This window comes from Phaenicophaeus curvirostris, chromosome 21, assembly GCF_032191515.1.
Source record: "Phaenicophaeus curvirostris isolate KB17595 chromosome 21, BPBGC_Pcur_1.0, whole genome shotgun sequence".
NCBI classification, from domain to species: domain Eukaryota; kingdom Metazoa; phylum Chordata; class Aves; order Cuculiformes; family Cuculidae; genus Phaenicophaeus; species Phaenicophaeus curvirostris.
The window spans coordinates 8,422,327-8,444,939 of record NC_091412.1 but is presented as its reverse complement, the minus strand read 5'-3'; the positions used below and the strand labels follow the sequence as shown (position 1 = coordinate 8,444,939).

At 47.9% G+C, this 22,613-nt stretch overlaps 1 protein-coding gene across 1 annotated transcript in view; it reads left to right on the top strand.

The window, feature by feature from the left end:
- The window catches only part of YPEL2 (yippee like 2), a 39,295-nt gene extending 21,622 nt beyond the window's left edge, over nt 1-17,673 (top strand). The window contains exons 3-5 of the mRNA XM_069874177.1: nt 9,994-10,037; nt 10,820-10,928; nt 12,339-17,673. Coding sequence (XP_069730278.1) covers nt 9,994-10,037; nt 10,820-10,928; nt 12,339-12,428 — 243 coding nt within the window. The 3' untranslated portion in view covers nt 12,429-17,673. The remainder of the gene's footprint in view (nt 1-9,993; nt 10,038-10,819; nt 10,929-12,338) is intronic.
- Nucleotides 17,674-22,613: the final 4,940 nt, after the last annotated feature.

Below are 22,613 nucleotides of genomic sequence, written 5' to 3'. Positions count from 1 at the left end.
GATGGACGTCACTGCCTTAAGTGTTAGAGATGCCAAACTCATCTCAACCCCCTTGAACTTCCTGCAGATTGGGCAATGCTGCTGCCTGTGGGCAGTGAGGCTGTGGAGGTGGAGGATCAAGCTTAGCCAGCAGTGTGGCCTCAGACCCAGCATGAAGACCTGGAAGATGCAGATCTTCATTTCCTTCTCCCATTCTCGGTCATCTAGATCACACAGTGAATGCAGAGATTACAGTCTCTGTTTAGGGACTGCGAGTGGGGATGGGCTGCTCTTCTCCAGGGCTCCAGGTGCTTTGTACAAATAAACATCGCTTCTGCCAGCCAGCATACCTTGGGAGTTTTCCTTGGGTAAATGTTGGTCTTCTGTGCAAGTGGTCTCCTTGTCGTCAAGCAGGAATTAACCTGTGGTCATTCTTTGTACGTGAATTTGTGGCTTCCTGTCCTTAATCCAATGCTGCTTCTGCAGGCTGGCTTGGCGTATCATTTGGAGTGCTCTATGGCCCTACTCATTCTCCCCACTCTGTTTTTTGGGGTTATAAATGTTCCTTAGGCAATGCTCTTTCATGTTTTTGCCCGGTTAAGCAGTCTAGTTTCAGTGTGTGTGTAGTTCCAGAAGCTGGTGGAGATTGCTAGGAAAGCCTAGATCTCTTTCTAACTCTCCCCCCAAAAAAGAGATCAGTTTCCCATGAGAAAGAGCAGAGTCTTGCCTGCACTCTACGTTTGTATTACAGAATGATAGTATGACTTGGGTTGGAAGGGACCTTACAGCCCACCCAGTTCCATCCTCCCTCTGGATCAGGGGAAGGGAGCAGTTGCTCCCTGCTGTCATGGGGCTGCAGGGCTTTTAGTCACACTCATCTGTCCTCCCCTGCTTGGGCTGCAGAGCAGACTGGGAACGCGTCTCCTGCAGTGCTTGCTTTTAAAAGCAATTACTCTGATACGTCACTGCTTTGTTTCCCACAGTATTTCCATCCTTTTTCATCTTAAAGTCAAGTTTTGAGGCACAACAGCGGCAGCAACCAGGGATCATCAAAATCATAAGAGAAACCCAAAAATATAGTGAAGTTTTATAGCACTAATAAATTTGGTGTCTCTCTTTATTTGCCTTCAGTTGTTTGTGCCTTTAGCATTCACATTTTGAAATTTCACTCTGACGTCTGTGGGCTAGAAACACACTTAAAAATACATAAGAGCAGAGTCCACCAGCCTTAGGGCTTTAATAAGGAGGCAGAATAGCGCAGGGCTCAGGAAAACATGATGAGACTTAACAGCGTTGCATTTGAACAGAGTCACAGGCTGGAGGGGAGCCTGCTGGGTGTGCTGGAGGGAGAAGGGGTCGGAGCGGTTGCAACGGTTTTCTGGGTTTTGACGTGCTCTACAGAGCTTTCCTCCCGCTTTAGCTTAGCCAAACGATGGCTTAAATTGTGTTAGAAATCTCTGCAATGACAAAAAAACCAAAAGCCTCAATTCTGGGCAATTTGTGTTTCCCTAAATACTGATCTTCATTAATTGCAGTGCTTCTGAAGAAATTTCTTCTCTGCCATGTAAAATTTTCCTTTGTAAGAAACCTCTTGCTTTCCCCTCTGGTAATAATGGACAGCTGTACTGACACATGAATTAATAACTAGGGATTCACTCCTGGATCCTGACCCGTTTCCATCCGTTTGTGCAGCCAATCTATCTGCCTGGGAGCAACACAGCCCCGTTGGAGCACTGGTGTCACCTTTGTGTTGTGCTGACGTGCGTCTGAGAGCTGCTCTGATCAGCACGACAGAGCAGCATTTCATGTTGGCTTCTGATGGGATCAGCATCTGTACGGTCCCGCTTGTTTTCTATCTTCGTGAGCAGTGTTGATGTTACAGAGATAACGCTCCAGAGTCGTGCCAAATATCGTCTCGTGCTTCGAGATAGTTTTTCCTTAGCATTTTTGTGAGCCTTGTGAACAGAGCTGACTTTTTCTTAGTTTCAGCTCCTAGAAACATGAAACAATGAAAGAAGCTCGCTTAAAACAGATTTTTTTGCAATTTTGGGGTTGGTTTTTTTTTAAAGTTCTTATTACTGCTACATGAATGTGCCTGAATTTTGAGCCAAGCTGAGTATTTTAAGGATGAGGAAGGGACAGGCTGTCAGGTGGCACTGGAACACTTTGGAATCAGAGTGCAGAAAGAAGAGACTGTGATGTGAAAGCTATATGAGCACTAGAGAGCTCCTGTATGCTGGAATAGGTCGCAAGTGCACTTCAGCTGCAGTGACAGCCAACTTCTTTCAGCTTCTTTGTGAAGTTTGCCCTTCAGTCTCTTCTGGTTGTGGTGCAGGGAGTGGAAGATTCGGACCCAGCTCACGCAGTGTGACTTCTACAAGGAGAAACGCTTCCAAGGGCCGAGATCCCCCCTCAGAAAGCAGGAATAGATGTTTTTCCCACAAAAGCAGGCTATAGCAGAAGCGTGAGGTTCTTCGGTTGCTAGTAATTTGCTCCATTAAATTCACCTTTTGTCTGACAGCTTCAGCCCTGGCCTTTTCTGAGCAGCAGAGAGTGGATTTCACGGGCAGCGGTGATGCCAGCGTGATGGCCTGCGGGTGTTTTTGCGGGTGTGTGTTCAGACTTTCCGCACTGTCTGGCTGCAGCCTCTCCCCACCTATCCTGTGCAGTGAAAGCGCTGAGTCTGTTCCTGTTAGGACAAAAGGCTCTTATCAGAAGCAGTCTGGCTCCTGCTTGTATCGGGTGCGGAGGGAGCGAGGGGGGTCGAATGAGCACCGGCTGCTGCCAGGAGGCAGAATAAAAACTTGTAATAACATCTCCCATCGAAATAAAGAAGAATGTATATAGTAATATCTTTCACCTTTCCAGTCTGTGTACTGTCCTTCTCACAGACTATGTAACCTGAGACATAGATATGGTGTAAAACTGCTTGGATATAGCCATTCCTTGGATGAAATGGGTTTATTCATAGTTATTCACTGTGTAACCATGCAGCGATGTAAAACTGCTGGGAAATAAGGCTCTGCTGGATTAATTGAATTACCTTGGAGATGAGTTTGGTCCACTAGTTCCATATCGACTTTGGGCTTTGAATAGCATTAAGGACCCATGTTAAAACTCAATTAAAACTCAGGAACACGGTCTGAACAGGGTAAGGTCACATCTGTGCACGAGGTGGGATAATATCACCAGTTCCCTTGACGTGGGTCTGCGTCTCATGTAATCGGAGCGAAATTGAACCTCGCTTTAATCTGATCACCGACTGTCCAACAAGGTGGAATTAATGAACCCTGAGGAGGTCTCTGTAGTCTGTGTGGATACAGGGACCAAGTAATTGAACTCGTGTTCCCTTGGGAAATGCTTGAATATGATGGGAGTAGATGGCTGGAATGACTGTCACCGCCTGGTGCAGCCCTGGAATCCGCAGCAGATATTTTCACAGTTAAGCTCTCCCAGCTTTCTTCCCCTGTGTGGTGAGAGACAAGCAGTCTCTGAGAGCACCTAGTGCTGCTGCCAAGCAGTTAATGGTTCCTCTAAACCTATTGCAGGACTTAGGCAACAATGACTTGATTAAATAGATAATTAGTAGGGTTTCTAAAGCGCCATTAAGGCAGAGCTTTCTGCGTGATGTCGGATGTTAGGTGGGATAGCAGCTGATAGGAATTGGGATAAAGGGCCTGAGGAAGCCGGAGGCATGCGAGGAGAGCCTAAAACAGAGCATACTTTTATAAGCAAACTTGTGTGCACTGCAGTTGGATTGACACCACGCTGTGGTTGTACTTTAAGGTCTCTTCTACCTGTTCAGGTTGTATTTTATGAGAACATCTCATCTTTACATGTTTTAGGGTGAAATGAGTGGCAAGAACAGATAAATCTTACAGTCAGTGTTGTGCAAATGGCTGTAATAACTTAAAAGTTGTACGTGTAGGTGGGAAATCAGTGGTAGCAGAGGTATCTCTGAATAGATTGTTGGATGGATTGTTCTCTGCCAGACCTCAGCACCTCTTAAATCTGAGAGTTCATAACACACCATTTCTTGTACTTGCTGAACTGCTCTGTCCCAGTGGGGATAATACAAGCACAGAAAATGTGCTTTTTCTGAAGAGTCCAGGTGCCTGTGGTCATTTGGCTTCTCCCGATGCCACCATTTCACATTGCCTGGGATGTGCTGGCTGCTGTTGATCTCCAGCAGTGGCTTCAGGCCTTCTGTTCCTGTTTGCATCTTTGCAGTGAGAATTACTTGTTGCTTTCAAGAGCGTGGAAGGGCACACTCTGTTCCTTTTTTCTCCTTGTACCTCTTTGGTATTGGTCACCTTTTCATTTTGATTTTATTAGTTCCCTAAAAGGCTGCCAGTTGGATACAGGTAAGTGGAGGGGTTTCTCTGCTGCAGCCTGCAGAGAACAAGCATCAGTATGTAACCATTTAGTCCTGGCAACTGCTTCCTATTTTTCCAGATGATTCCAGCCAGCTCTTTTTGTGTTTAGCCTATTGTCAAATGCTGGCACAAAGACTTGGGGTATTAATCCTATCGTCTGTTCCGTGTGTGGAACTGCTGAGTGGGCTGCACAGTGAATGAGAAGCTGCAGGTACAAGGGAAAAGGGCTATGGAGTGTAGACGTGTTTGGAACGTGTTCAGAATTCGTGCCTTTCCCTGGCTGCACTGATTGAGTGTAAAAATTTCCTTCTGTCTCTCCAGTAATGGGAATGAGCAAATGCGGAGGTCTGGTGGCGGTGGGAAGGCAGGTGGAAAGTGAAATGGTGCAGAGTGATGGAGGGGCAGAGCCCTTCTCTGCGTAGGTGGGTGCCTGCGTGCTGTTGCTGCACTGATGAAGGCTCTGAAGGAGCCGTGCATCCTGCTCACAGCAAACAGAATGGTGGATTCAGCACTTCAGATTGAGTCCGGGATGTGACAAATGGACTTAAACCAAACCGACAGTTCCCAAGGTCACGGGTGTTGAATATGTAAGGATTCAGCTTTGAGTCTTGCAGGCTGAGTCCATCTCCAGCGAGCAGAATGTGTCTACCACAAAGGAGCTGGCGCTTCTTAGATGCTGGCTGCATGTTACGCTTCCTTCCGTGGCAGATCTGGTTTAACAGCTTCTGTGAAACCCAAACTCCCTGTCCTGCAGACTGTCTCTCACTGGAGCTGCAGTTCTGCACTGTGGTGCTTTGCCAGCAAGCGTAGTTTGAGAACTTCCTACTCAGAGCAACTGTGTCTGCCCCCATACCGCGATTGTTAAGTCGTCTGTGCGATTGCCCTTTACGCTGGATCCGTGATGTGGGACGAGGAGAAAGAGCTATTTCCTTCAAACCTCCCACCCAGCCTTTGTTTTTATAAATAATGATTTCATAGATCTAATTTGGAATCAGCACAGCTGAGAGTCTGCAGATTGGGTGATGGGAACTTCTTAAACCAGAGCGGCTGCCAAAGGCATCTTAACACGGAGCTTCTGCTGTAAGGAGAGACACTTGCGAGGCAGGGATCTGCAGCCCAGGAGATAACTCCAGGCTTGTGGCTTCCCACCTGGATACTCAAATCAGCATTCTTAGCAGCTTTTAGGTGCCTCCATGCTGAGAGGAGCACCCAGGAGTGAGGGAGGTTTTCGAATGTGAGCAGTCAGGAGGAGAAAGCTGTTGTGCGTTGCGCGTATCAAAAGCGTGTATTGTTTTTCAGAGGGCTCAGGCAGGGTGGGAGGCAGAGCTTCGTTGCTGGCATATACAGACGTGTTTCCAGCCAGACACTGAGCGTTAGCAGTGCAGAGAAAAATATGTGCTTGGGCTTTCAGTGGGAAACAACAACAAATAAATCCTTTCCATTTCTTTCAGCTGGAAAGTGATGCCAGGAGCTGTTGTTTTAGAGAATAAGAAGTCTGGATTTATAAGCATCCGTGTGGGATACACCTTGGAATGCGTATCAGGAAAACCTACACAGAGAAAATGCATAGCATAGAAAGTAGGTCTTACTGCTGACTGTCAGTGTTCAGGGAAAACCAAGCCTCTCATGGAAATCTCTTCAATAAAATAAAAACAAAGACAGGAACATCTGTTTGTGTATAAATAGATCTGTTTCTTCTGATTTCATAGCGTGCATTGAAGCATGTGCCAGTTTTTCTGGAGTCTAGAAGAGAAGGAACATCTCCAGAAAATGCTGAGCTTACAACACCCAGATAAAACCTGCCTGGGCTACCTTTATAAAGACACAGTCAGCTTTAGTCTTGTGGAGAGCAAATGCACCGGTAAACTTGAGGTGGTTGCCAGACCTTGCTCACTTCTTAAATGATTTGCTGACTCCTTAGCTGTCAGGAGAGTGAATATTAAGTCAACACTGAAAGCCGAGCAGTTGTATATTGAAAAGTTCTGCTTGGGCAGGAGATAATTAATGTGGGTTGGTTTTTTTTTGGCGGTGACTGCCCTTAGATACCCCAAAGTGCTGGCTCGAGCTGGACAAAAGGGCATCTCTGAATGGATGCTACTGTCCCTGGGGAGTGGGTTGGAATAGTATCCAGTGAGCCCCAAACACAAAGTTGATGGGTTTGGTTTTGTTGTTTATTAAAGACAGGCCTTTGTACAGCAGTAACGGAAAATCCTGTTTCTGTACCAATAAAAACTTTGCTCCCATGGTTGTTGTTATTGGCAAACTCAGTCACTTTGGTGTTTATGGAAAAGTATTTACTGGGAAGGAATGGATGGTTAGCAAGCTTCATCTGTTTTCATTTTGCTTTGATGGCACACATGTTGCTGAGGGACCTTCTGTTTCATCCCTGTACCCCATCCACAGTCCATCCTTCCAGGCTATATTGCTCTTCTGGAGAGGAGGGAGCTGGCCTCTTCTCCCAAGGGACAGGGGACAGGACGAGAGGGAATGGCCTCAAGCTCCACCAGGGGAGGTTGAGGCTGAACATGAGGAAAAAATTTTTCAAGGAAAGGGTGATTGGTCCCTGGCAGAGGCTGCCCAGGGAGGGGGTTGAGTCCCCTTCCCTGGAGGGGTTTAAGGGACGGGTGGACGAGGTGCTGAGGGACATGGGTTAGTGATTGATGGGAATGGTTGGACTCCATGATCCGGTGGGTCTCTTCCAGCCTGGTGATTCTATGATTCTGCAGCCTGGACAGCTGGTGCCCCTGCTGTTTGCTGTAGCGAGGTAGAGCAGTGCCCTGGGCTCTTCTTTCTGGCCTGGAGGGCACCAGCGTTGTGGTGATTCCTCTGGTACCACACAGGACGCTGAAACAATGCAGCCTGTGTTTTGTGGCAGCCAGGCTGGACCTCGTTGGCTTAGGGGTATCAGCCAGCTGACAGCAACAGTAATACAGAACTGGAGTGCTGCAGAAGGATTAGAAGCAGCTTCTCTAATAAATGCAATTACACAAACATGCTTGAGCCATGTGTCCTATTTAATTCTTGCCCAAGAAAAGCAGCATTCCTCAGGGCACTGCTTTTGTCTGAGCAAAAGAGATATCCAAGTGCCTCAGGCATCCTCTCTGGATCCAGAGTGGCTCTTCTGTGCTCTGGGTGGCAAGTAATGTTGGGCTTTCAGAGTCCTCTGAAGAGCAGTTATTCCTCCAGGACTGAGTCAGTTCTTTTGCAGTGACTTTATAGCTGGCAGAGCCCTCGCCGCCACCCAGACCTCCCAGGCAGCTTTCGTTGCTGGATGGGGCTCCCTGCCTGCACGCTCCCGGCGCCTCGTTTGCCCACCGAGGTGCCTCTGCTCCCTGGAAAGGAGCCTTTTGGGTACAAATGGGGATCTTGCAATGGACCTGCAGCACCTCTGGAGAGGGCCTGGCACCAGGCAGGGCACCAGGCTGAGCACTGTGACAGACTGGGCTTGTTCTCTTGTCAGGGCAGATTTAAACCACACCTTTAATGTAGTTTGCTCTTTCCTGCCGGTGAGTGAATTTCCTGCCGCTGCCTTTCACATGAACGGGACTCACGACGGAGAGAATGTCTTACAGGCTGTTACAGAACTGCTTGCCCTTTCCCCAGGCAGCACGATGCTGGAGCTAATGGGTTGGTGCTGGTACCCCAGCTCTGGAAACTGGGAAACGCGCAGCAGCCTCCCAGTGCAGAGGAGGCAGTCGATGAGTGTGGATGTAAGAAGTGGGGTCCAGATCCATCCACAGGCTTCTCGGGCACGACTTTGGTTTTGCTTTGCTGTGGGGCAGTGGTCAGACAGGGACGCAGCCCCAGGGCTGGACTGATGGAAGGCGATGTCCTAGAAAGGGCAGCAGCCTCCCAGAGTTTGATTTATGTGACACAGGGAAAGTGCGTTTCTGCTGCCCCAGGGTTGATTTTCTTTTAACTAAATAGGTGGCCAGTGTCAGTTGGGTTGGGGAGATAAAACCTTGACTATTTCTCTTTTCTCTCAAAATTCTGTCTCCCTTCTTTTAAAGAGCATTTAATCTGAAATCATTGCTGATCTGTAGAAGCTGAGGTTTTAAGAAAACCATAAAATATCCCAAAGTTCCTGGCAAGGTGCAAGGTAAAGGTTTAAACGGTCCAGAAAAGCTGCTCTCTGACTTTCCCAGCTCCTTCCCCCTCAGTGCATATGTTCCCTAGGTATCTTGTAAGGTAACTTGCGTGCAGAGAGCAACTGTGTTCTTGCTCAGAAGCATCAAATGTTTAATTCAGTGTGTGCTTGTCAAAGTACATTAAAAATGCAGGTAGCACTTGCTGTGTGCGAGCCAGCTCTTCTGAGCGAGGCACCGTCGCAGGGTAACGTTGCACATGGAGCCTGCTGCCTCTTGGAAATGTCCCGGCTACCTGGAGTGTCCTGCCGGGCTGGCACTGCTCCACGGTCTTCAAAACGCCACCTTTTCATGTTGATGCTGATGGAAAACGTGGGGCAGAGAGGTTGGGCCATGGGTAGCGACTACCCGGTGTGGTTTTACTGCTGTGTGGTTCTCTGTTGTCCACATCCATCTCTATCCAGTTGTATCTCATCCTGTGTTTCGATCCATCCTGAAGACCTCCCTGGCATCAGCGGGAATCTGAAGGCTTGCAGACATCTCAGCAAGGTTAAAGTCTTCTGTAAATTCTCTAGAGTAGAGGTTGTATTTGTACAGCAGCTTGCACGAATAGGGCCCCAGCCCCTCAGTTTGGTTCAGTACCTGCCTGTGCAGTCCTCCCAAGGGGAACTCGCGGGCTGTCGAGCACAGTAGTGATATTTCAAAACTGGAAATGCAATAGGAGGCCTCTGCAAGCACCTTGTTTTTAGGAAAGAGGTTTAAATCAGTCATAGAATCACCAGGTTGGAAAAGACCCACCGGATCATCGAGTCCAACCATTCCTATTAAACACTGAACCATGGCCCTCAGCACCTCGTCCACCCATCCCTTAAACCACCAGGGAAGGTGACTCAACCCTCTCCCTGGGCAGCCTCTGCCAGGGACCAATGACCCTTTCTGTGAAAAATTTTTTCCTAATGTCCAGCCTGAACCTCCCCTGGTGGAGCTTGAGGCCATTCCCTCTCGTCCTGTCCCCTGTCCCTTGGGAGAAGAGCCCAGCTCCCTCCTCTCCACAACCTCCTTTCAGGTAGTTGTGGAGAGCAATGAGGTCTCCCCTCAGCCTCCTCTTAAATACTTGGCAGCAAGGCTACATCAAGTGAGGTTGAAGCCGTACTGTGAAATTCATAAACAGAACATAAAGAATGCAGGTGGACATTACTGGGATAGAAGAGAGAAAACAACTCAGCTCTTGAGAAGTATGTTTGGCTTGTTCGGCACTGGAAATGCTGCTGGGATCGGGTGGAGCTGCCAGTGCGCCCTGTGAAATGGGCAGGTGTTAGAATGGGAGGGAGCTGCTCCCTTCCCGGCGCAGGAAGAGACCTCTGCTCCTCAGTGCTCATCTCCTGACATTTTGCTTTGTGCTCTTTCCATCTCCAAGGCTCTAACGATGTGCGTTGCTCAGGCTCTGGCTAACAGTTGCTATAACTACCATTAATGCGGTCACTGAGGGCAGGTGCTGGTTTAGCCTTGTTTCTGTCAACCAGCTAACTGAATTTTGTTTTCTTGCCTTTCAGTCCTTCCAAGGAAGCCAAGGACGAGCATACCTCTTCAACTCAGTGTGAGTATAACCTCATACGTGTCACCTCTGCATCTCCTGGGATAGAATTAAGAAAACCTTCTGAAGAAGAAAACAAAAGGATAGTCTTCCATTAGCAAAACTCTGCCAGAGACTTGGGAGCATGCTGAAAGTGGTTGAAGAAAGAGCAGGAAAAAGCACTGATCTGTAATTGATTTTATGTTGAGGTTTCAGATGAGCTGCGAGGAGAAGGTGTTTTTTTCATCATCAGACTGAGAAATACGAGCTAAAAGATGAGTCATTCTTCTCAGAGAAGAAAATGACCAGAGAGTCAGAGTTTCGTAAATGTATAGTAATGAATAAATAATATCTATGTAAGAACTTACTTTTTAGAGCTAGCATAAAAATGGAGTATAGTTTTCCCAATAACTGAAAATAGCCTTGGTGAGCTCACTGCTGGGATGTCTTTCAGAAGAACTGCTGATTTCAGTGAGATTTTTCAAGTTTCCATTTGGGCAAGTCAAAGTACCATTTTATCAATTTGAAAATGAAAATCTTTCTCAAATGCATAATTAGTGCCATTTACTAGAATGTTATTAATCTTCTGTTCAAAGAAGATTTCAGTTGAATACAAATTCTCTTTTACCTTTTCATTCTGTTTGGGAACTGCGAGAAATCTCTGTTTCGGGCTCAGCTGTGGCACTGGGGATCCTGGACCTCCCGCTTGCGTTGTCAAATACTGCAATAAAATCGCTCTCAGCTTCATTGTAGCATCTTGCTGCGGAAAGACACGCTAATAGGGAGCATCTCTCCTTTTTCCCCAGAGTTAATGTGGGTTGTGGCCCTGCGGAGGAGCGGGTGTTATTAACAGGATTACATGCGGTTGCAGATATTTACTGTGAAAACTGCAAAACCACACTGGGTTGGAAATATGTGAGTATCCATATCATTTGTTTTCCCTGCGGGCATCTTTGCTCCAGCCCTTCCTGAAGGTGTGTGGATGTTCACGTGGTCTCGTGGAGAGACCATGAATTTGGGAAACAGAAATGCAGGTTCAGGTCTGCGGCCACGTCTTTTTTCCTTCTTGTGTTTCCATTTTCCCTCCTGTGTTTGTCGCATCCCTTCAGAGCCGGAGCTCTTCATAGCTCATGTATTTTTTTACTAGGAATATTCCGTGTAGGCTGGGTTTTGGTAGGCGTCCCTTAGTGACAGTTAACATTAATGAGGCTAACTTCAGTCAGTCTTTTGTGGCTTGTTTTGCCTCTTTTCCCAGACAGTGTCAGAATAATAGAATGATCCATATATTGTTAACCCGATGTCCTCCCCGCTGGAAACACTGTTGAGCTTGAGTTTTATCTGCTTGCTGTGTCTTGTTCTTCATAAATTCAATTATCTTCAAATAAAGCCTTATGCTACATCCTAATTTCTGCTTCAGGAGGCACGCAGTGTACTTGTTTGTCAAAATATTTTGACCAGCGTCTAAACAAAACATGTACCGTGTCTGTGGCCTCTGGACAGAAATATTGTTTAATAAATCAGTTGAAAGGCTATAAAAAGCAAAGCATCAAAAATTGATGTGGTAGGAATCCCTGCTGAAGCACAGCATGGATCTCACAAATGGAGAAGGGCACTAAGTACATAAACTGAGTTTATTGTAACACAAACTACAACATTTCATAAACACTGCAGTAAGCCGGAGCCTCTCCAGCATGACATCCTTTCAGATGCATATGTGCATGCAAACTGCAGACCTGAGCAGAGCTGAACTGTTTTTGAGGATGCAGCCTTGATAACGGGAGTCCCTCCGGGTTAGGGATCCCACGGATTTCCTTATTTCTCCAGTTCTGCAGTGTTGGGTCTGCAAGCATCCAGAGTAAAGTGGGTCCTTCTCATCCCTCGGTGCCCGCTTGCACCATTTCCATGTGAACTTTACCATAATCTATCTTGTTCCTGATGCTGGTGCTTTCACAGCACGTTTCATCAGAGGGAACCCTGCATTCTTGACAAACATTAGTAAATTCTCAGAGCACCCTAGAGAAAGGGGGATTTTTATCACCGGTGAGTCCTGAAGCATAGGAGCAGTTGCCACTGGCCTGCAGAAAGCTGCACATTTACACTGTGCCGATGATTCTTTTTTTCCAGCCTATAAAGACAGCTAGAAGCAGAGTTTAGGGTTCTACCAATATAATTTTCTAGCAGGAGGACCTGCAGTTTGACTCTGTAGACAAGGCTAAGACTTGTACCAGCATTCCTGGGTTCATTCTGTAACTGTGACTCGACCTTCAGACATCATCTCGATCTCATTTTTCTCCTGTGTTTTTGTTTTGGTTTTTTTTTTTTTAGGAACACGCTTTTGAAAGCAGCCAGAAGTATAAAGAAGGCAAATACATCATTGAACTAGCTCACATGATCAAGGATAATGGCTGGGATTGAATGGAAAGAGCCCAGCCCTACCAGCGTGTAAGAGAATGCCATCCAACCGAACATTATATCCAAGAGTGAGAGAGTGACTGAACGCTTGGTTCCATGCATTTAGAGGCTCTGCAATTTGGGAGCGTCTTCACACCCTTCTCCATCTTTATTGGTGACTGGCCTCTAAATTTCTGTCTCTCTGTCTCTTTGCTTTGTATCTGTTTGTGAGTTGACCCTGGCTGCTTCTCTCTCTGTTCTGGCGTTGGCTAAGAGAATGCACCGAATGCCCGACAGCCATTCCATGTTGCCGAACGTTTAAGTACAAGCTGAAGTTGGCTCTGTGGTGGCATTTTATCAGGAGGTCTCGGTGCGGGAGGAGGACCCGAGTTTTGAGCAGGAGAAGGTGATAGGGGGTGGGGAGCGGGCCCAAAGGGAAGGCATCAGAAGTTGAAACTGTACTTCTCCTGTAAGTCCTGGTTAACCAAGGCTTGAAACTATCTACTTGTCTAAATGAACAGAAAAATACCTCACGGCTGCGTTCTCTCCAAATCGTAAAACTGCTGCTTCAGTCTAAGCTGGCTGAGCACAAGTTGTAACCAATTCCCCCCACCCTGAGCTAATCACAGTTCTGTGTTTTGTTTGCTGTTTATGAGCTTGTTGAATGGGGGTGGGGGGAGAAGACCTGAAGGCTGGAGAGATTCCCTGCCTCTCCTTTTTCTCGCTGTTTCAGGGTAGGCAGGCCAAACATCCCAACAGAACCACAGCTGTGGGGAGCGCCCTTACAGCTGGAGAAACCAATTCCTGACTCCTGAGCCCTTCAGAGAGGAGGAGAAAACTGCTTAAGGCACAGAGGGGTTGGAGCTGCAGCTTAGGAGATGTGACATGAGGAAATAAAAGGCACGTGCTAGGCAAGGAAGAGGAAATTACATAGAGGAGGATGGGGACAAACTTAGTATAGCAGGGTACCCCTTGATTTCCAGATCTCCACTAAGAGTCCGTGGGGATCTTTCACTGATCCTTCCCAAGTGCAAGTACGATGATGCTGTTACAGAATCTTTTTCTTAACTCCCAGGCCCCAGCCGTCAGCTCCGCTCTTGGAGCCTGGCAGAGAAGTGGTGCGAGAGTGGGGAGAGGAGGGAGCAGAGGAGCCTGCTGGTTGTAGCAGTGTTGCACAGGTGGATATTTCAAGCCATGAGGTATCCTCCCCAATACCTTCCCTCCCTTTTCCGACTCCCAGAAGCCTGTTGTAGGCGCAGGAGGATGGTAAAGAAAAAAAAGAAATTAAACATCTTTCCCCTACCCCTGAAATAGTCCATGCTTTGGAGTTTAAACAGGAGGGGTAGGTGTGAGCATCATAACTGCAAGGGACAAGTCCTTCCCGTTTTATTTTTTTTATTTTAATCAGTGTGGACCTTCCCAAGGTGATTGGTGGGGAAGGGGCATCGTGTGTGAGAGGGGCGCTGCGTTAGACACAAATGACAATATGAAGTTTGCTCTGCAACAGTCCAGCCAGTAACTGGTGCGTAACTCAAGACTATTTAACTGAATTAGTTTTATCTCTCTGAGTGAATTTTATTTTTGTTTGTGGAATTCTTTCAAGTAGGTTAATCCACTGGGGGAAATCTTTCTTAATCCAGAAGGAAAGAGTATTGTGCAGGGGTTTGTAACTCCTTACGAAACCGAAGCTTTGGAGCTATAATCTGTTGCTGCTTGCCCTCACCCCCAAGATGCTCTCAGTTCGCTGTGGGAATCGGGACAGAGGGCTGTGGTGAGAACATAATTTGCTGTTAAATGGAGGGGATGTGAGCAGAGACGCTACTTATGGGTCAGGGTGGACCTTACATGTTGGGTCCCTGTGCTGAAACCCAAATTTGATGGCCTGCCTAAGCAAAGGCTGTTTTTTTTCTATTGAACCATTATCCTGTACAGCCTTGGAGAGGAAAGTGAGGTGGAGGCTGGTTGCAGCTCTTGCAGTGGATGGAGGTGGCTCTGTTTGTCGGTAGCCTGTGAAGAAGTGGCTTCTGCCTTCACCCTTTCTGCTGTGGCTGTGTAACAGTGGCTTTGGCTTTCATTTCTGACCATCTCTGCTTCCATCATCTACATTCCCTTCAGTGATAAAAATCTAATAGAAACCAAACCTGTGCAGTACCTGCTGTCTCGTTGACTTTGGTGCTGGTCTGGTCCCATTTTCCTGTCCTTTGGTTGACGATCCATGACAGTTGTTGGGGGTTTGACTAGTGGGAAGTAATCTGTGTTCTTTCAAGAGCTCTTCAGGCTCCCCAGATACGTAGCTTTTCAGGGCGTCTGGCTGGAGATGGGAGAATGATCACCCCAGATCATTTGTACAAGGCTGAGAAAAAGAGCACACAGGGGCTCATGGTTTTGTGTTGGTATTTAGAGTGATCACCTATAAAAAAGTGATATAAAAGGTGGGCCTGTTTAGAGAACTGCTCCGAGAAATAGGAGCAGTCCTTCCAGAGACCTACTGGATGTAGATGAATTTTATCCACATATTTGGGACAGGAGAGGACAACGATCCATCAGACCAGGCTGGTTTTAACTGTTCACAGGGGTTGTGCTTGTAATGGCAACCAGTCTAAGCTTGAATACGGCAAGATCTTAATCTGGTTTTAATTGGTTTTGTCCTGTCAGCATCCACAGATCTACTCTTGCTGAGAATCTGGCCTCAAGCCCTGGTACAAAAAAAAAAAATCTGTGTGCCTGTGAACATCCCTAACACCCAGAGAATTATCAATAGAGTGGCCGTAATAGATCGTACAGGGAGATAAGGAAAGATGGGCTTGTGAGGCTCGTTGGCATTTGTTCTCTGCTGTTTGTCCGTTAAATACGAAGCGCTTCTCAGTCCGCTGCTATCTCACCTGGGACGTGCTGTATGAAGACACATGACAGGATTGGGAGCTGGTACCAGACAGGGTGATCCGAGCTGTACGCCGGTGGCTTCCGCAGTCATCGCAGGCTGATTTGATGACTCGCAGAGTGATATATTCAGAGCATAACCAAAGAACCTCACTGTCCACATCCCTCCGGTCGCATGGGTTGATTGTAGCTGGCTCGTTACTGACCGAGGCGAGCAAGGTAGGATTGTTGTTTCCGAGCTGGAGGTGCAGCTCGTGGAAACGGCCTCCTCGGGCAGCAGTGCCCGAGCGCAGAGCACCGAGTGCCTGTGGTGCTGCTTTCCATGGGTCACATCCTCAAGAAAACATGAATAGCAGTGAGTTTTGCTCCTTTTTTCTGTGGCAGCCTCGTGTCTGGCAAGCTGCGCCCACCCTTGAGTTTACATCGCCCCCATCAACCCCAAAGCTTAGACTTGTGTAAATTGTTTTGCTCTGGTGGATTATCTGGTGTGAAATCCTGATCCCTGTAATAAATATTCAGATGATAATATATACAAAGCAGAAAAAACCCACCTTATCTTGTGAAATATACTTTTGTAAATAATATTTAATTTTTTTAAAAAGAATAATATATTTGGTGCTGTTTTCTCAGAGCCCCTCCCTGAGAGCACTTTTTTGTTGTTTATAAATGATACTGTTTCCTTCTGTATTTGTTGGAAAATATGTTTAAAGGGAAACAAAAATCATAATATACGTTGTCCTTTTAAGTCGATCCATTTTTCCTCTGGATGTGGCAGGAGACGGGAGTCGCTCCTGCTTCCATCTGGCAGAATCGGTCTCCGGTGCAGGCAGTGGGCAGGTTAGGTCCAGGCAGATGCTGATATGCGGCGTGGGGATAGATCCAGGTACTCGGGGATGCTCCGATGTCTTGAATTTCCCGTTGAAACACCCTCGGTTGGTGTTGGAGGCGCCGTCTGGCAGCCTGAGCCCCGTGCCGGCTCGTGCTGCCGCGGCGAGTCCCACTGAAGCTGGCTGGGCTCTGGCTGGGCACAAGGAGATCTGGTTTGTAGGATCTGGGCCTGAAATTTTCTCTTGCACCAGTATTGGCTGGAGTGGAGTAGATGTTGAGACCTAGAAAACAGGATTGAGCATAGGCTGCACCCTCCGAATCGCTGTTTCCAGTTGCCTGGGAGCGGCAGGGGGAGAGGGTAGAGATGTTGAACTCATTGTTTTTAAACTAAAACGTCAGTCTTTGGACGTGGATCCTGGTTTTCTTCCAGGGTTTGTTTGTTGTTTGTTTGTTTGTTTTTAAACCAGGCTGCTACATAACAAATTAGAGTAAAAGTTTACCTCTCTGGTAGTAAAGTTCTTTTTTTTTTTTTTTTTCCTGTTTTATTTTCTGTCTTTATCTCGCCCCTTCTCCCCCTTCTTCGTTTTTAATTCGTTGGGTCTCTTGTTTATCCCAAAGTGGACCAACAGCACAAACCACTGGACTGTGTTTCGCTGAGTAAGGAGCTGTTTTCAGTGCTGAAGAACTGTTGCACGCTCTTTAATTCTCTGGTTTTGGTGCACATGATTTAAAAATATACAGGAAAAAAAAAAACCAAACCAAACCACGAATGAAACCTGTTGTTCTTGTGATGATCAAGTGAGAATTTTCTCTGTATGCATTTTCTAACCGATCTGTGAGTGTGTATTAATCATGCATTTCGCTGCACTTCCTTGTTTCGGGAGGAGCGTCGTGTTTCCGTGGGAACCAGTTCTTGGATGAAACGATGACACCCAAACACCCGGCTGGGTAAAGAGACGGGCGAGAACCGGAGCTCAGCTCAGTGGGAAGGAGCTCTTCTCACCAGGTGAGAGGCCTCAGGAATTAAATGCTCAGAAACCATTACGTTAGACGTAGGTTTGGCGAATCCTGTTTAAAAAGAATAAACAGAAGAGGGGAAACCAAATCATCTTGAATTCAGAAAAGAAAAATCACCGTATTTAAATGCAGGCAGAATGGCATTGTGTAAAGTACAACCACAGATAAGCTATTCTCATCCTTGCAAACTGTATGTGTCCCTTTGTTTTGTTTCTCATAAGGAAATGGGAATGCTTTCCCCACTGACAGAACTAAAGGACGATATTTCCAATACCAGCCTGTCTATTGATGCTCTTGTGTTTACAAACTGTGTATACTTTTATTTCTTTGATCGTATTTTAATTTTATTTTTTTGGCATATTCTTTCAGGTCATTCGCTTCAGTAATAAATGCAATTGTTTGTTTTCAAATAATTGGTTTTCACCTTTTCATGTGTTTGTACATTGTATATAGTTCCTCAGTATTAGAGGGAGGCGTATTGTTTGTCATATTTACAATATGTGTTGGTGCTCATTTGAGAAAATAAAATTTTCAAGTACTAAAACTGCTGGTCCCCGTTTCTGGTTTAACCCCCTCTGCTGCGTGCAAGCAGGAGGCAGCGAAACTGGGTTGTTGAAAAAGGGTTACTTTGAGCTTGAATATAGCCAAATTATCCTCTTTTCCAGTACCTCCAGGCCGGAGCAGTCACCTGGTGTGCGCTTGGATCACGTCAGGGCTTGGAGTGTGGTCGTGGGCAAGGATCCCGTCAGGCAGAGCAAGCAGAGCGAAAAGGTGATCGATACCCCTGGAGTCTAGGATTTAGTACAACCCCAAATGGCCCAGGGGACAGTGCTTCCCCGCCTGGCACCATCGTACTGTCACCAAGTGCCTTTCCCTAAACCAGACCCACGCAGGAAGCGCGCACTTTGTTTTGTGAGGAATCACATGGTTTTACAGCAGTTTTCAAGTGGCAACAATAGCAGGAAACCTACAAAATAAAACCCCATCGTTCTCAATAAATCATTTCCGATGGACGCAGGGTTTTGTCGGCAACGTTATGTAACGTTGCCTACAGTGGTAGGATGGGTTGTGAAATTCCCCATGGCCAGGAAACCTCCCTGAGGTTTGCAAGTTTTGCTTGTTGGTAAAATTCACCGTGTCAGGTGAAGTCACATTGTGGCTGCGGGAAGTGGCTGTTGCTTGCGGTTAAACCAAAGCATCAGTAAAGCTGTCTGGCACCTTCGGGTGTTTGCAAGGCAAACGTTCCTTTCAGCAGCTCAACAAAGGAGATTTTGCTGGGTTCGATCCACGCTGGTCCTGAAGCAAGGAAAAATCTCTGTGTGGGAAGCAGAGCTGGTGCTCAGAAGGAAAGGGGGCACAGCAGGAGGGTGATCCTTCAGTATTAAAATACTTTTAATTCGATTAAAAGCGATTCCTTTGGATCGGGGAGGGAGCTTTTCCATCTCAGATATGGACTGTGATGATTTTAGGAATCGTTTTTGCTGGCTGCACCCGCTGCCACCACCACTCCTCTCACCTCACGGCATTCACTTGAGTGCCAGCACTGCTCCTCTGCTCCTAGGTGAGTAAGGTTTCTGATTCCCGGTGCCTTCAGCTCAAAAATCCATTTGAACCCGTGGTTGGATTGAAAGCGGGGCTTTCTTTGAGGCAGTTTTGGCTATAAGCTGATGCAATCCCTCTTCATCCCACTGCGGAGGACGGCTGGGACCTGTCCTCGTGCCCTGAGCCGCTGCCCAGCCGTTCGCTGTGCTGAGCGCCCTTAATTCCCTGCGTGTCCAAAAAAGCAACAGCTTCAGGACAACCAATACAATTCATCGCTTGCCCAATGGGCTCAAGGCAATTTGAGGTCTTGGGTTTGTGAAAAACCTTAATTTGCTACGGTTGGTGCGGCAACGATGTGTGCTTGGGAGACGGAGGGTGAGATGCGCCTGGAGACAAGCGTGATCTGATGCTGTTTCCTACAGAATAGTAGTTTGATAGTGTTTGATTAGTGTTTGATAGGAAGGGTTGGACTCGATGATCCGGTGGGTCTCTTCCAACCTGGTTATTCTATGATTCTATGAAAATCTTCGAGCTGCTGGACACGAACGTGCTGCCTGGTCGCTCGAAAAGCCGAACGGCTTTTCGAGCGACCAGGCAGCACGTTCGTGTCAAGGCATGGGGGGACCGGTCCCTTTTCCTTCATCCTACTTTTTCCATGTGATTTAGAGAGGAAAATAAAAGTATTTCTGTCTTGTTTCTCCACCTTGCTGCTGCTGGGGTACGAAGGGGACCGATGGACATGGTGGCTGCTCCTCTCTGGTGCGAGCGGTTCTTCTTTTAATTGAATTATGTACATCGGCTGTGGTGCCTTGGACAAGAGCCCCTATAGGGAAATTCCCCGCAGGACAAAGTGTCCTGCTTTGTATTTCCCATCCTGAGCTTCTGAGGATGAAGAGGACGATGACTTGAGGGTCTCTCTCAGCCGTGGACCCCAAAAAGATCCTCTGATCTCATGGCAGCTTGTGAGATGGGGCAGCTCTCACCCACTTGCATTCGATGTATTATTAAACCACAATTAGATGCAAGCCCAAGCAATCTATGAATAGCCGGGCGCAGATAAGCTGACTCAGACAGCAGCAGACGTGGGCTCTGGCGAGCGGCTGCGGCTTCGCTGCTGCAAACTTGGCCCGTGGTGCCGCCGCAGGAGAGATGGAGGGAGGGAAGAAGGGAGAGATGGAGGCTGGTGCAGCAAACCCCCTCCTCGGTCCCCGTGGAGGTGCTGCCCATGAGGTGATGGTGCCAGAGGAGTGACCTTTACCCACGGCTATAGAATCACCAGGTTGGAAGAGACCCACCAGATCATTGAGTCCAACCATTCCCATCAATCACTAACCCATGTCCCTCAGCACCTCGTCCACCCGCCCCTTAAACCCCTCCAGGGAAGGTGACTCAACCCCCTCCCTGCGCAGCCTGTTCCAGTGACCCTTTCTGTGAAAAATAATATAGGACAGGCTATAAAGAGCCATGGGCCCAAGCGTGGGGCAGCTCCCAGAGCTCCTCTCAGGTCCCACCGTTCACAATGAGGTTTTTTTTTTCAAAAGACGATCACAAAGCTATAAATACAACCACACCGGTGGCCTTTAATCGTGGTTCGAGAGCAATTTGACACTCCTGCTTTGCTCTTGGGACCTTCCTACGGGACACAGGAGCTGGGGAGGGATGCTGCTGGTGGCTTCTCTCTTGGTTCACCTCCTGCCTTGTGTCCTCTCCAGCGAACCACTCGGGGTTCAGCCCCACAGATGCCCCTGGGCTTCCCCCACGCTGCCTTTCCCATGGGGACGACCGCTTCGAGCCGAGCTGGAGGATTTTCTTGCTGACAGGCAGGATTTACAGTAGCGCTTTCAGGCTGCCAAGCACGCTGGGGTTATTTTTACCCGGCTCCGGCTCGGTGTATAAATAGCGTCAAGGCTGTTCCCTGGCGCTGGCTGACACGGAGGAATGTCCCAGGGATGCAGGAGAAGGAGATGTCACCCCGACGGCAGGCACAGACCTGCCCTGGTCCCGCTGCCACCTCTCCTCATGACCCCCAAAAGCCACCCTGACCTCGGTGAGCCCCGCAGCTTCCCTCAGCCTCTCGGCACGAGGACACAACCCTTGCAGAGGTGGCTCCATCATCCATTAATGACACATTAAATCTCTCCAGGAGAGACATCCATCAGTCGGGTCACCCCAAATCTTAAGGAGGGAGGCACTGGGGGGGGGTTTGGAAAGGCCACTGTGGGAACAACAGGGGTGACAAACATCACCCACTCGCCTTCTGTGAAAAAAAACCCACAGGGAGATTTTCCAGCCTGCTGTGTTATTTATGGCTCAGGATGGAGCGGCTCCCGGCGGGGGCTGCCCCAGCGGCACCACAGAGGACGTTTGTGCAGACGTTTTGTTCTCCATGTATGGAAACTTCAGATTAGGTGAAATAAAATGCAGAGGGAAAAAAAAATAAAATGCTTTACCAGGGGCCCGACCTCAGCCCATGGAAACGTGCCCCTCGGTAAAGGGTTTCTATGCGAGCGTTTGGATGCTTTACAGAAATAACAGAGGGCTATAGGAGTGCGCTTTTATAGCTCTGCTTCCTTGTGAAACCCAGACTGGTGTTTTCTTTTCCACTTGGACAAGGATTTTCCCATAATTGTGTAACTTTTATGAAGGTTTCGGGACAGAAATCAAGGGCCTTTCCTAGCTGAGCCTTGGTGGTGGAGGGGCTGAAACGTCGGAGGACTCGGTCTCTGATGCAGGTTCCCCGTCTTCCCCAAATCGCCTCCCTAGCGGATGTCGCGCCTCGTGTCTTCCCCAAATTCCTCCCTAGGAGATGTCCCACCTTGTTGCAATAGAGGGTTTGCTCTAAAGTTACCTCCCAGTGATGTTTTGTTGGAATTCCCTACCTGGAGGGCAGAAGAGGCTGTGGTGCCAGTGCTGCAGGAACCAGGGTGCCCTAGGGGAAGCGCTGGAGCCTCCAGAGCACAAAAAATGGGGGTGACCAAGCCTCATGCTCATCAAATCAGTATAAATCTCTTAATTGCTGGCCAAGGGACTTTTACCTCCCACGCTGCAGCTCATCAACACATAGGTTGCTGCTACAACGTGAGGCAACAAAGCACCAGCAGCTGATGGTGGAGACGCCTCTGCTGAGGCATCAGCTGTGCCCATCACAAGGGCCTCCATTGCCCCCCAGGTGTTACTGGTTTTTGGAGAGACCCTGATATATTTTTGCTGGGAGGGAGCTGTACGTAGAGTTTTGATGCAGCTGGAATCCTGGGCAGGCTTTGCTGCTCCAGCACATCTCTGGGATGGGTTTTGTGGCAGGTCAGTGCTGCTGCGTGGGGACTGTGGGAAGGAGTTGGGTGGGAGAAGGTTTTTACAGGGATGGAAATTATCTGGCTTAAAGGATGCGTCTCTATGTCTTTAATCTGAGCTCCGTTTTCTTTCTGAATGTGATATTTGAGCTGTTTATTGAGCTGCTGTGGCTCTGTGCTGCTGGTTATCAGGGCTGCAGGAGGAGGCTGTCACCGTGGCTGCGATGGGGGATTGTTAACATGGATCTTGTTTGCAGGCTTGTGAAATTAATCTTTTAACGCTGATTCCCGGCTGGGACGAGCTCTCATGAGCTGGGAGCTGCCAGCAGCTGACTGAATCTGCTGCCGGCGCCCCGAGCCATTAGCACAGCAGTAATAACGTCCTTTATTTAATCATAGCTACGTCAGATGCGGCGTTTCTGGATGTGACTGGTTGCACGTCCCTTCCCAACCCAGTTTATCCAGACAGCTGCCTCGGGAAGTCGGGGGCTGTAGATTTGCTCGGTGTGTCTTTGGCAGCTCGTTGCTCTGGGTCCCCTTGTCCTCGAGAAGGGGCTGTTGTTTCCCCTCCTCAATCCTCCCATGGGTTCTGACAACCTCAGACACACAAGAGAGTTCAATTGGCTCTGTTTGTTGTCAGCAGGAGCAGAGG